Source organism: Hordeum vulgare, chromosome 7H (assembly GCF_904849725.1).
Source record: "Hordeum vulgare subsp. vulgare chromosome 7H, MorexV3_pseudomolecules_assembly, whole genome shotgun sequence".
In the NCBI taxonomy this organism is placed as follows: Eukaryota; Viridiplantae; Streptophyta; class Magnoliopsida; order Poales; family Poaceae; genus Hordeum; species Hordeum vulgare.
In genome coordinates, this window is record NC_058524.1 from 540,869,741 (window position 1) to 540,884,670 (window position 14,930).

The window sequence follows — 14,930 nt, forward strand, 5'->3', positions numbered from 1 at the left end:
ACAACTTGGTTGGGGATGAAGCTATCAACTCGGTCGAGATGACCGTTTGTGCCGATGTGGAGGACAACGCTATCGAGCGTGAAAAGTTGGCCAGGGACAAAGATGTCGATGCAACTGATGTCGTTGTTGATCTGAAGACGAGCCATTGATTTGAATTGACCACACAACGGGAGTTGTATGGGCTACCAATGTCGGCATTAAACATGTTTATCTCGGGTAGGGGTCCTCATTTGTGGATCCCAGATCAATTGTGAATAGGAGACAATGGAGACGATGTTTACCCAGCTTCGGACCTTCTCTAAGAGGTAAAACCCTACTTCCTTCTTGACTATATTGATGTGAAGGGGTATCGAGTACAGGATGATCTACCTCTAGATCCTATGTTTGCGCTCTAAACCCTAAGGTAAGCATTCGCGTGTATAAGGACTAAAACCCTCGGCTTATATAGATGCTTGGAGTATCTAGGATACACATTGGGTCGGCTGACGGCTAGGGATAGATCCCTCGAATATAAAGTTATCTTGAAGAGTACGTCACCTCTTCGGTGGTCTCCGGCTTGCTCGTGACGAAGGTCATTGGCTTAGGCTATCCTCGACGCAGTGGTTTAGTGGGCCCCAATTCGACTGGTAAGGACAAAATGCGTCGGACTAGTACCCCCTAGTCTGGGACACCATCAAGTGTCTTAAATGATTTGTTTACAATTACCTTGGTGGTGAACTTATCGTAATTATGTGTTTGATGAGATTATATTGTAAGAAATTATATGATTTTTTTCTTTGTCACTATATGTATGCCTATGTAGTTGTGTTGCTAGTTGTTATAAAATATTTAGCCATTATTGCATACAATATACAAGGAAAAAAATTACTACACATTTTTCCTCCCTCTCAGTTTTCATTCTGGTCCACCCTCAGTGCAGGCATGCTTCCTCGCGGCAGCACAATTGTTCTTCACACTGTTGAAGCATATGCTAATGTTCGTCCGGAGCACAGATTTGACGAAGAAAAGTTTCATCTAAATGTATTAATAAGGAATTGTGTTTCAAAGATCCTGAGACGAGAAACAGAATCGTGAAAATATTTCGTAATTTGGACATACGGTTCATGAGATAATTTGTTTTGAAATAAGCAAATCTAAAAAACACACGAACATATTAACCCATCCATCATGCGTGTGAGAATAAATCCCTAAAATCTCTCCAGTGACAACAAATGACACACAACTAATGCGCCACTTGTCATCACTAGAGAAGATGAGACTACATTTACAATGGATAGGTCTTAACTACTGATTACGGATAAATAGTTGACTTAGCGCATATAAACTGTGTGTATGGAGTGTACCAACGTGTTTTCATATACCTCTCAACTATAATTTGTTTTTTAGTTACTTACGTGCAAGGCCCATCCTATTTCTTGAATAACCATGGGTGGGCCATGCACATCAGAAATGTAGCAAACAAAAATTAGAGCCATCAGTGTCGAAGGTGAATTTTTTTACAGGTGCTAATGGTTTTATGTTTTCCCTCTGAGGGGCCATTTTTTGCGGGGGAGGGGGAATGGTTTTATGTTGGCAAAATATATGGTGATATATTGTGGTTGATTTTCACCACGATTATGAGGTAGTTTTCTCTATGAACTCAAATGAGCACATATCAATCCACGTACGCTACTAACAATGTAATAACCGGATGTGATTTTTTTGTTGGAGTCACATTTGGATAAGGACAAGGCAGAAATTTTGATGAAAAAATTGCACATGGATCATATGATTGTAGCCCCAAGTTTGGATGAAAGAAAGGGTGGTTTGCTACTAGTCTGGAAGAAGGAGGTTTGGATCTACGCCCGAGTTAGCCTTGATTTCATTGATGTGTTGGGGGAAGAGGATAATGGAGCAATGTGGCGACTTACTGGACTGTATGGTGAGCCTAGTTGGGAACATAAGGAACACACTTACTACAACTTACGCAATCTACATGCACAATCAAGTTTACCATGGGTGTGATAGGTGACTTCAACGAGATCTTATACTTGTCAGAAAAGGAGGGTGGTGCCCCACGCCACCAAGCTCGTTTGCAAACTTTCCAAGATGCGCTCTCAGATTGTTTACTAGAGGACATGGGTTTTGACGGAGACAAATTTACTTGGTTTCGTGATGGTACGCGGGAAAGGCTAGACCATGCGGCGACAAACGCCGAGTGGATGCTACTACACCGGCTTGCTGGTCTAGCCAAATTGGAGATGGGAAAATCCGATCACCAGACCATCCTGCTGGATACTAATCACTTAGTTGGTGTTATCAATGGCAGACCAACTTATGAAAAAAAAAGTTTGAGGCCCGCTGGCTCGCTGAGGAGACAATAGAGGAGATAGTAAAGACAACTTGGTTAAAGGCGACGCAATGCGGGCTGGGTCCAACGGCAAAGCTGTCTGCTATGCACCGCGACATGCATCTCTCATATCGCAGAATTCTTAAAGAGCCACGAGCATGGCCTAGGAGGGTGCAGAACGAGATGGAGGAGTTGATGCGATCAATTCAAATAGACGAGGTTTGGAGGAAACAGAAGGAGTTGGCTCTACTCATCGAAAATTTATTTGAACAAGGCAAAGTTACTCGGCTTGGATCGGCAAAGTGAGTTGGCTTCGGAGGGGAGACCGAAACACTTCATTTTTTCATCATTCCGCCTCGGCGAGGAGAAGAAGAAATATTATTAAAAAATTGAAGAAAGATGGTAGAGGTTGGATAGAGGGTAATGAGGAGCTAAAACCTGATATCCAAAACTATTTTATCTCTCATTTTGCTTCTACCACATCTGACACAGATCACAAGCTTTTGAATTGTGTAAAACCCTCGGTTACAAATTATATGAATTCTATTCTTCTTGCGGAGTACATGAGGGAGGAGGTCCGCAAGTCCTTATTCCAAATTGGGGACATGAAGGCACCAGGGCCGGATGCCCTGCATGCAATTTTTTCAAGCGACTTTGGTATATAGTGGGTGAGGAGTTGACTGATGAGGTTCTCCATGCTATCAATAACAAAAAGATACGTGAAGGATGGAATTCAACCAACATTGTTCTTATACCAAAGGTGGGAAGCCATGAGGTAATAACACAATATAGACCGATTAGTCTATGTAACATTGTTTACAAAATTATTTCCAAGATGATTGCCAAGAGGTTGAAGAAAATTTTGCCCGATGTAATATCACCAACCCAAAGAGCCTTTGTTTCAGGGATATTGATCACAGACAACGTACTGGTGGCATATGATTTCTTTCATGCCATTAAGAACAAAACACACGGGTAAAATGGATAATGTACGGTAAAGTTGGACATGAACAAAGCCTATGACAGAGTTGAATGGGGCTTTCTTGAAGCGATAATGTTGAAAATGGGATTTCATGAACACTGGGTCCAATTTATTATGGAATGTGTCTCTTTTGTTAGCTATCGGGTGCGGTTTAATAATATTGAGACTGATGATTTTGTGCCTGCGAGGGGCTTGCGGCAGGGGGTGCCAATATCTCCATACATGTTTCTTTTATGTTCAGAAGGCCTATCAAGTATGTTATCTCATGAGGAGGAACTTGGGTACTTGGAAGGTATTATAGTGTGTAGGAATGCTCCTTCTGTTTCACACTTATCATTTGCAGATGACTCATTGATTCTAACGAAAGCTGACAGAGATAATGGGGTACACTTATGAGGGTATTGGACACATACTCCAAGAGTTCAGGGCAACTGGTTAGTAATGCTAAATCTAGTATTTTCTTCAGTCCAAATACTAATGTGGTGATGAGGGAAAATGTGTGTAGAGATTTAAAGATTGTAACAGAAGCTATCTCAAACACATACTTGGGTCACCAACAATGGTTGGGGTGGATAGGAGCAATTTTTTTCAACACCTCATTATAGAGTATGCCAAAGGTTAAAAGGTTGGAAGGAAAAAAACACTCTCAATGCAAGGTAAACATGTCTTGGTTAAATCACTGGCACAAGCAATACCATCATATGCTATGTGAGTGTTTAAGTTGCCCAAAGGAATTTGCAAATCAATAAATGATGGGATTTCTGGCTTTTGGTTGGGAGATAATGACGAGAATAGGGAGATGCATTTGTTTGCCTGGTGGAAATTATGCATATCGAAGAAGAATAGGGGATTGGGTTTTAGTGACCTTCACAGTTTCTGTCTTGCTATGTTAGCAAAGCAGTGTTGGCGACTAATCCAGAAGCCGAACTCTTTATGTGTGCAAGTGCTTCGAGCTAAATACTATCCGTATGGTAATATTCTCAATGCAGGCACAAAGAAGGGATCTTCATTTACGTGGCAGAGTATAGTGGTAGGTATTCAGACTTTCAAAAGGGGTTGTATTTGGAGAGTTGGGACTGGTTCTAAAATCTACATACAGAACGATCTCTGGATATCAATGAGTGCATATCGTAAGATCACCACTCCTAGAGGAGGTACCATGCTCTCTAAGGTGGAAGAGTTGATTGATCCTCATTCGGGACAATGAGACGAGGAGCTTATTCGTGACATTTTTCACAAGTCGATGTGAATATGATTCTGCAAATTCCTTTCAATGTCCAAGTGACTGAGGATTTTGTTGCATGGAATTTCACACGCTCGGGCTGTTTCTCAGTACGATTAGCCTACCATAATGAGTTCGAGCACCAGTTTGGGAGGAGACTCACATGAACAGATGGTCTTGTGAGTGTTAATGTAAACCGATGTGGAATGATCTTTGACGATTGCGAGTCCCTGGTAAAGTGAAACACTTCGCACGAAAGTGTTGCATGGGGTCTCCCCTGCTACGGCGTACTAGCATCTCAGCATATTCCATGTTCGCCACAGTGTCCTACTTGTGCAATTGGAGTCAAAGATATCCAACATTGTTTGTTTCAATGCAATAGAGGCAAAGAAATATGGGATGCACTTGGTCTGCTAGAAGTTATTAATAGAGCTATATTGGAAGATAGATCGGGATCGATAACACTTGAAATTATTTCCAAAACTTTTGTTATTTTGAATGATCTCCCAACAGTAGAACTGACACTTGTAGCGGCGTGGTATATCTGGTGGCAATGCGGGGAGATGGTTAAGGGAGTTTTTGTTCAAACAATGGAGAAAACTGCAGTATCTATTCAAGTTCTATCTATAAATTTCATAAAGCCAATGACTTCTCACATAGAGGTTCGGGAGCGTGATCATATGTGGGCAAAACCTAGTCACGCTTCGGTTAAGGTAAATGTTGATGCAACTTTTCATGAAGATACTCTATCAGGGGCATGTGGTGTTGTGCATGTGGTTATGTTCTTCGCGAATCATGATGACTTTGTTGTATCAGCAAACTGATTTCTACCACACGTTCGCGATGCTGAATCAGCAGAGCTTCAGGCCATCAAGAACGGGCTATATCTCGCAGCAAACACTGGTTGCAATAGTGTTAAAACTGAATCTGGTTGCATGGCCGTGGTGAAAGCAATGCAATCAATGGATGACTAGCTCGAAGCTGATGTGGCGGTGGTTCTAGAGTGGAAGCAGATGCCTATGGAATTCACAAAAAATTGCTATAAACATTGTTTCCGGGAAGCGAATCAAGTTGCTCGTAGTTTAGCTAGACATTCATTCGATAGCCGATCGTCTCGACCGTGGGAGAATTCTATCCCAGGTTATATTTCTCTTTTTCTTGTAAATGATTTGACCATTCTATGAAAAATAAAGTCTTTTACCCGTCAAAAAAAATGTAAGGATCACACTTTACCCAAACCCAACCCTTCATAGATTAACCATGTCTTATGGAAGGATCACACTTTACCCAAACCCAACCCTTCATAGATTAACCATGTCTTATTAGTTTAGAAGAACACGTTTTCCATCCACGCACTACCTACTTACAGTACTTAACAAGAACACCAGCACCAACAACAAAATGACTGAAGAAGTAAACAACACATGCATGTCCAGCGAGCACCGGTCGATCCGCCACGGGCCAATCCATGAAACAAAACCAAGAAAACCAACCGGCGCCACGCGGACGTGATCGACCATGCCGGACCGGCCGGTCGATCAGCTCAGTGGCCGAGAACGACAAGGTCGTCGTCGTCCGGCTGGTCGGGGTCCTTGGGCTGGTCGGGGTCGCTGTAGTCGTCGTCGCTGTCGGAGTCGCCCGCGCCGCTCGGCCCCCTCACCTTCACATTGAACAGCCCCTCCTCCTCCTGGTTCTCCGGGTCGCGCATCGCGCCCACGCGGCACGGCGTGGCGGCGCCCGGAGTGCACTTGGGCTTCTGGGCCGGCGACGACGATGGCGACGGCCCCTCGGTCGCCTTCGCGTCCGCCGACCGCAGCGCCAGTGTTAGCGCGCACGCCAGCGCCGCCACCACCAGCCATGTGCGCACGGTCGCCGCCATGGGTGCGCCTCTACGTCGAGGACTGTGCTTGATTTCTGAGAAGAGGTACGAGGATTGTAGCCGTACGTGCGGACGATCGGTGGACAGGGAAATTAATCAAGCTGCCGACGGCTGCGGTGAGGAATTAAGGGAAGGTTTGCGCGCAGCTCTGCGTTTTCCGCGGCTTGCATGGCGGAGCTAAATCGAGCTAGCCGGCCCCTAACCTTGAGGAGACACCCCAGAACAACCCCTTTTCTTGCCATTTCTTCTGGGTGGTCACCCGGGTTCTTCTTCCCAAGGTGGAATAAACGAGCGGTCCTCGGATCAGGACCTCCATTCGCATACTTCGCTGAGAACTGAGAAGAGGAAAAAGGTCATAACAATTTGCCTCTCCAGCTCCTCTACTTCACGGCGACAGCTAGAAATAAACTTGAGTTGTATGCATCAACCCGTTTGAAAGTATAAGCTGTAATTTCAAGAATTTTGCATAGTTTCCTCAATTTTTGGTTAAAACAGTGTGATAATTTTACGTGGACCGGAAAAATCAGCCGCGTCGTGAGCCGTTATGATAACCATGTTGTCTCCTCAGTCTACCGGAACGCCCGGTGTTGCATGATACCAACATAACATCTTTTGTACTCCCTCCGTCACGGTTTAGAATGTACAGTTAAACTTGCGTGCATTTTCAAAATAGACAAGATTTAAGGCGCGATAGCAATTACTCCTATTAATTAGTACTAGTACTATTCATGCATGCGTCCTCCCAATTTGCTGCTCACACATTAGTAATAGTAAGTTGATTAGGCGAATTAGCATTTACACCTGCTACATCTTACAACCAATCGATGACTACCTTGGTCTCAGAGATTTTCCAAACGTGCCTTCTAAACCATGACGGAGGGAGTATTTCCATCATCTCCGCGGAAAACATCGTCGGCGTTGAGGTCATAGGAGATGTTCCGAGCTGACGACCTTGCAAAAGCCGTGGTCGGCCATGCCCCCGTGCATTCAGAAAACAAAACTGAAATATGAAAACTTGGGTTTTCTAAAGCCTACCTTAAAATTTCTTTTGTGGCCAGCTGGAGCCCTAGCCAGGAGGCGTTAGCTGGCACCTACCCAAGACTGCATGTGTGTCAATGATAAACCTTGTAGCATTGTACAACCTCCCTAACTAAATATAAAACATTTTTGCAGTTTAATATATTTAGGTACCAAGGAGCGAAGGAGATGAAGCTTTTTTCAAAAAAAAAAAAGGATTGCCCCTGCTTATTCATTAATATGATGCATGCGGACATATTATTAAGTAAAGTGAAAAGTGATAGTTTCAACTTTTAACTGCTAGTGCAATTTCTAGGAGTTGGTGGGTGGTATGAGCGTCAGCGCGCGCCCTTAATGTGTTAAAAAAACAGTGCAATTCCATCATGCATGAAGGCAGATCATCGCACCAGCACAATGGATGCGCACCATCGAATTTATTTTTATCTTATGAACCGGGCATCAAGTTTGGTTTGGTTTCTCCAGCCTCCAGACCCGGGTGTTGTACTACCTGTTACGTCGATCTTTTCTCTCCTAAAAAAATACAGCAACCCAAACCTTTTTTCATAAAAGAAGAAGAAGAATAAACGTACAGTCCTGGCATGCAAGTTGCAAGTTGCAACCCCAGCCTTTTTGCCTCAAAGAAGAAGAATAAACGTACAACCCTGGTCGACTTAGCTTCTTTAGACCACGTATATACGCAAACAACGTAGCACGCAAACCGGCCGTTGGCACGCACAAGACCGAGACCTCGATCAAGGCGAGACACGATCCTAACTGCACAATAAGTCCGCGATGGTGATACGGAACCAACCAGTCTCCGCCTCTCATGCCCGGCCGGCCGGTCGACCGGCCGTACTGCAGCGCCAACCGTGTGTGCCGTGCTTGGGCGATCGAGGTCCCGGATCCTTTATTTTCCCCCGACGGTTAGTGAACGCACGGGCTGGCCGGACTGAGATACGTACTACGTCGTGGCTGGCTTGCTCGAGCTTCGTCGTTTCGTGTCTGCTTTGCTCTTCTGGGTCGTTGGCGGCCTCCGGGCGGCAACCGTGCAGCTCCGCGTCGTTGCCAGAATTGAAGGCCCATGCAGGTGGAGGGGTGGTGGTGGGCGCGTGGTGCGTGCATGGAGAGTTATGGCATCCGTCGCCGCGCGGGCCGGACGCGGAGAGCGACCGCGGAGAGGCGCGTCCGGGGCACGGGCCACGTCTATCGGCCATCCGTCCACCCCCTAGAGATATGATCATGCGGAATGCGTTTGCGGTGCTGATTGCGATCGCGGCTCGTATGCTCGAGGTGCAGTGTCGCTGTCCTCAGAGCTCATAACCGGCTGTTCCTTCCTATCATAATCCTACCATCATGAACTTACGGTAACTACAATAGTTGTCGCGGCCTTCTGCATCGACCGGCGACGGGTCATCAGCAGAGCTTGTTCCTGCCACTAGGCCTCTGTTTCATCCGAGAGAGCTTGTTGAAACTTGAAACCTAGGAAAGTCGTCGACATAAAAAGACGTCGGCTACCGCGATCTGCAGAGATCACCGTCCGGGAGAAGCTAGCATCGCAGGACAGTGTCACCATGGCATACATGATGACAGGAAATCAACGCCGTCCTCTAACTCGTTGACGCCGTGCCAAGAAAGCCCGTCAACATGGAGAAAGCTGTAAGAAAATTACTAACCTAGCCGCCGCTACCCCAACTTCACCGCCCGACAAAGAACTCAAAGCACCTACAAAACACGAACTGTATACCAAATTCGTGAGCACATACAGTATTACAGTGAATGATTATTACTATTCTCGATTGGACTTGTCCTTTTTATTCATCACTATGTAAGTTAAATTTCAACTTCATATTTTGTGAAATGTTAGTTACATAATAATGCCAATAGTTTTAGATTCTTGACCTTTCAGGGCAAACCCAAAATTAAACTTTGATCAAGTTGCCTCAAAAATCATAGCCGAGATTGGTCATTTTGTAATTTATGGAAGTATGTCTTCAACATTTGAGTTTCATCCAAATTCCATAGGTGCAACTTCACCACTACAAAATAGGTCATTATAGCCAGGAGTCCAAAATAGGTGCAACTTCTATATTTTTTCTTTCTCTACTATACAAATAATATATTTTTGTTTACTCCATCATTCCAAAATAAATGGAGTATAAATTCAGTGAAAAGTCAATTATTTATAAGTTTGATCAATTATTGCTAATCTAGTGGGACGTTGGAAATAACACATTGGTGTTCTTGGAGAATTTGAAGAAACTTAAAGGAAAAAAATAGTATAAGGACCATATGCTAACATCCAGTCGACCAGATCGACACATCCATCCTTCCTACTCCCTTCGTTCTTAAATATAAATCTTTTAAGATATTTCACTAGATGACTACATACAAAAACAAAATAAATGAATATACACTCTAAAGTATGTCTACATACATCCGTATGTAGTCCTCTAGTAGAATCTTTAGAAAGACTTATATATAGGAACGGAGGGAGTAATTTGCATGCATATACTAGCTCGTTTCATTTCGTTTTTCATATTGGGGTGTACATTGTCCATTAACAGCATAATTAGCAATTAATCATATGCATGCATAAAAACAAAAATGGTGATGTAAGCGTACATTTTTTTTAAGATTAATAATTCAAATTGTTTTATAGCTCAAACCACCTGTCGGATTGAAAAATTGTCTTCACATAAAGGATTCATCGTAAGGAGACCTTCAAAACTAGATCCCATATCACTATGTTTCGACGACTTTTTTCTCAGATCAAAAGTTATCATACGTAGGCTAAATAAGTTATCACCTATGTGGTACGCCAGTTACCATCATGTTTGCATGGAAATTATCGGGGCATAAAAATGGCTCCTCCAACAATCCCTCCACATGCAAATGCAGTAGAGCACAGGAAACCTGATGTCATAGTAAATTCTCTCTATTTCAAAAATGTAAAATGTTGTATAGCTCAAACTGTCATTTTTATTGAAAATTGTTTTCACATAAAAAAACATCGCGATTGAAACTTCGAAACTAGATCCCATGTTGACATGTTTTGATCACTTTTTTGTCAAAAGTTACCGTAAAGTTAGCAGTCATGTTATATGTACATTAACATGTTATTTATGCAGAAGTGACCAGAGATGTGTTTCCAAGGACTTCTTTTCCTTGGGTCAAATTTATCGCGGTATTGATACCTAAGTTATCAGCTCTGGATGCATACATTACCGTGCTATTTTCACAGAAGTAACCAGGGTATGTTTCAATAATTTTTTATTTGGGTCTAAAGTTACCGCGTTGTTTATAACTCAGTTATCAGGTCTATGATGTGTGAGTTACCATGCTATTGACAAAAAAGTTACCGGAGGTATATTTCATCAACAACCCTCCCATACCCCTCACCACCATCGCCAAAGTTACCAGGACTGGGGCACATAGGTTATCAGGTCTGCGATGTGTGAGTTATCATATTATTCACACAAAAGTTTTCAATGGTACATTTCAACAACCACCCTCCCCCCACCCTGTCACCAAATTTTACCAAGACTAGGGTCCATTAGTTATCAGGTCTACGTTATGTGAGTTACCGTGCTATTCACATAAAAGTTACCGGGGTATATTTCATCACCCCTCCCTCGCGAAAAGTACGAGGACCGGGGTGCATAAGTTATCGAGTCTTCGATGTGTGAGTTACCATGCTATTCAGACGAAAGTTACCGGGGGATACTTGATCACCACCCCCCACGTCAAAGTTATCACAACTAGGGTACATAAATTATCTGATATGTGATGTCTAAGTTATCAACATGTTTGTATGTAAGTTATCAGGTCTGCCAGACGTTAATCACCATGTTATTCACAAAACATCATTGGGAGATGTTTTAAGAAAACAGGTTAAAATAATTACGGTGTTTGTATGTGGGTTATCTACTATGTTTTGCATGTATTTCATGCTATGTACGTGGGTTATCAACAATAGGTCTTATTTCCAAGATCTCGTCTTGATGTTTTTTTTGTCAAAATAGATTTTTAATTAGAGCGGTGGTTTGAGATACATATCAATTTTGAATTTTTAAAATTGAAAAAAATATAAGATGGCATCAGTTTTGTCCTCTAATGCATGCATGCATGTGCATATGAAAAAAGGTTGGAGGAATAATTTTTCATGTCTAGTTAACTTCAGCGCAATCACGATGATAACTTATGTAGCACATATATGATAACTTAGCTATCCGAGACGTGGTAACTTTTGACGAGAAAAAAAGTCATTGAAACATATCAATATGGGTTCTAGTTTTGAAGGTCTTGTCGAGGCGATTTTTTATTTGAAAATGATTTTAAAACCAAGCAATGGTTTGAGCGACAAAATATTTTGAAGTTTGTATTTTGTTGGTATCTTTTATGATATCAGTATTTTTGTCTCTATACGAATGCATGCACACTTAAGATCAATAGAGAGTAATTAGCAGAATCATGTGGATTTGTTGCAGAATTCCAAACGGTAGTAATTTAGCAAAACCGTTAGTATGAAGCTCCTATACATATAAAAATATAGCGAACAACTTTTTGGGGGTCATCTAGAGTTGCTCTAGCAAGGTAAAATGCTCCGCTGAATATAAAAACAGGTAGAGTGATCTTCCTGCATCATAGCCCGACAGAGACACGCACTTGGGGCGTGTTTTGTTACCTACACAATTTTTTGCCTCCTTGCATCTGTAACTCACACTACTAAAAAACGAGGCTTTAGTCCTGGTTGATAACGGTCTTTAGTTTCATATCACCAAACCGGACTAAATGGTGACTAAAGGTCTCATTTCTTTAGTCCTTGGTCACCAACTAGAACTAAAGGATGGGACTAAAGGTCCCAATCGGGAGTGTATGTGGTGCTCCGGAGCAATTGATGCTACCAGTGCACCAGACCCCCATTGCACATTTTAAAATGTCCAAATAAATCCGACAAAAAATATTGTATTAACACAACATCAATGAATGTTGTCACAAGAATTCAAATCAAAACTTGAAACATTGCTTAAGGTAAAAAATGACAAATTTGATACTAAATAGTACATAACACAAGTTGGGATTCATATTTGGCCTATTAACAAATTGATGCCGAATTTGTCATTTTTATATCCTATGCAATGTTTCGAATTTTGATTTGATTTTTTGTGACAACGTACATCAATGTTGTGTCAATGCATTAAATGTTTCTCGGATTTTTTCGAACATTTTAAAGTGTGTAATGGGGCTCCGGTGCACCGGTAGCATCATTAGCACCGGTGCACCGGATACATCTCCGGTCCCCACCCTTTGTCCGGTTGGCCACAATTTGGGATTAAAGTCCCTCCACGTGGTCGCGAGCGTGGGTGGGGCTGGAGGTCCTTTAGTCTCGATTGGTGACACAGATTTTATGTTTTTATTTCTTAGGGTTTAGGTTTTAGGGTTTAGGATGTATATTTTTTTTTCATTTTGTGTTCTTCATTCAATTCTTTTTCATTTCAAACATATTTTACGGTACTACATACTGTACAAGTTGATGCATATATAATATAATTTATCATACGACCATATATATATATAATTTGGTATATACAATTTCTCCTATAATTTGAAGATCATTACACGCATTAGCAGCAATGGTATTCTTCGCTTTCAGATATGACGACGTAAGCAAAAATTCTGCAATTCCCTCTTGAATTGCTCGTAGGCCGTTCTCTAGTAGGAGCTTCTCCCGCATTTCTTCGATCTTATTTAAAGTAGGATATCAATATGAATATATTAGTTTTGTGTATATATATTATATCATCATAAAAAAATGTAAATAGTGTTTAAGTACCTCAATTTGTTTTACATCTATGCACCATTTGGTCGCCATGCGAACATTCTCGTAAATATAGTATGCACATAAATTAGTCCCCTGTTTTCTGGCTCATGCACTTTGAGAGAATAGAATTCAATCAGATAATAATCAAGCATCATAATGGTATTGAAACAAGAATTAAAGAGATGCGCGTACCATGCTAGTACTACTTAATTACCTTGACTAGTCGCCAACGCAGCTCCGGTATCCATTCACCGACAACCTCTTTGATGAACCGTTTCCAAACCCTGTCCGGCAAAGAAAATCAATAAAGGAGTTATTAATTACTTGATATCCAGAAATGAACGAAAGAGGTTGATATAGTGCAATAATGATTGAAATTACCTCCGGAGCATTTTAACCACGCTGGCGTATTTTTGAGGGTTTTTACCTAGTGAGTCTAGGACTTCAATAGGTCTAATGATCAACTTTAATGATTAGCAGGATCCAGTGATACTTGTGCACGTATATATAAGCAGGCATGCATAACACATCAACTATAATTAACGTAGAGTAAGAAAAATAGAATTTGTTGTATAAGACAGTAACACTCATCTCAAGTTACAAGAAATAGTATTTCTGTTTTGATATTTTGTGCCTTCAAAAACCTTAGCAAGTTCTCCTCTGAATCTTCAGTGTGGTCTTCTATCATTTTTTTCATTAAGGATACATGGGTCAACGAACCCAGTGACATAGATTTCCTTTCTTTTGCATTGGAGAATATTCATTCTGCATAATAGCGTACAAAATAATATAATAAGGATAATTATTCACAATGAACTGAGCTATAGACTTAAATTATAGAAAGAAAACACTTACACACAATAGCAACCGACGATAGATTTTACGAGTGAGTCTTAATTGTATAACTAGAAAAATTCCTCAAACATTATGCATAGCTCGTTTTCATAGAAGTAATGTTCTTTCTTGACTTTCACTATGAGCATCAATCGCCCGTTGGTACCGATACCAGACCTATGGATGTCCCTTATGCTTAGGAGATGATCAACACCGATACCAAAGTTTCTAGCAGCACCGGTTACCCTATCGGTAATCGCCTTGAGCCGGGGGGAGGGTCGATTGCATTGCATGTTCTCCAAGCTAGGGAACTGGTTTCCCGCATATGTTACTATTGTGCGTCTTGACTGCCGCATTTTTTCATTATATGACATCCTAATACAACGGTCATAGTCTTATGGCCTATTCTGCACATGTGATGGGGGTCACTTGATACTTATGATCTGCGTTGGGTTTTCCATGAAGAGAAACGGGTAATCGCAACACAAAGTGAGTAAGTATTTTTCTTAGTTATGAAAACAAGGTTTATCGAAGCAATAGAAATATCAATCCACAACCATCTTCAGTGGCTACACACAAAAGAACAAACAGCTTGCACCAAACACGGGAAAGAGGGTTGTCAATCCCCTTGGTCTCGTTATTTGCAAGCAAATGAGGTGTGTACAAAATTATAGATAATTGTAAAATGCAAAATAAAATAAAAGCAAATAAATGGCAGCAAGGTATTAGAGGTTTTAGCAATATGTTGTGAATAGACCCGGGGCCATATCTTTCCCTAGTCGCATCCCTCATGAAATTAAGCATACGATGGGTAAACAAATTACTATTGAGCAATTGATAGAAGAG

The 14,930-nt window shown here is 41.6% G+C and overlaps 1 protein-coding gene across 1 annotated transcript; it reads right to left on the minus strand.

Moving 5' to 3' along the window:
• Positions 1–5,825: 5,825 nt before the first annotated feature.
• On the minus strand, positions 5,826–6,808 carry LOC123413066. Its single transcript, XM_045106013.1, has one exon. The coding sequence runs from the start codon at positions 6,410–6,412 to the stop codon at positions 6,077–6,079; it is 336 nt and encodes a 111-aa protein (XP_044961948.1). The 5' UTR covers positions 6,413–6,808; the 3' UTR covers positions 5,826–6,076.
• Between the last annotated feature and the right edge of the window lie 8,122 nt (positions 6,809–14,930).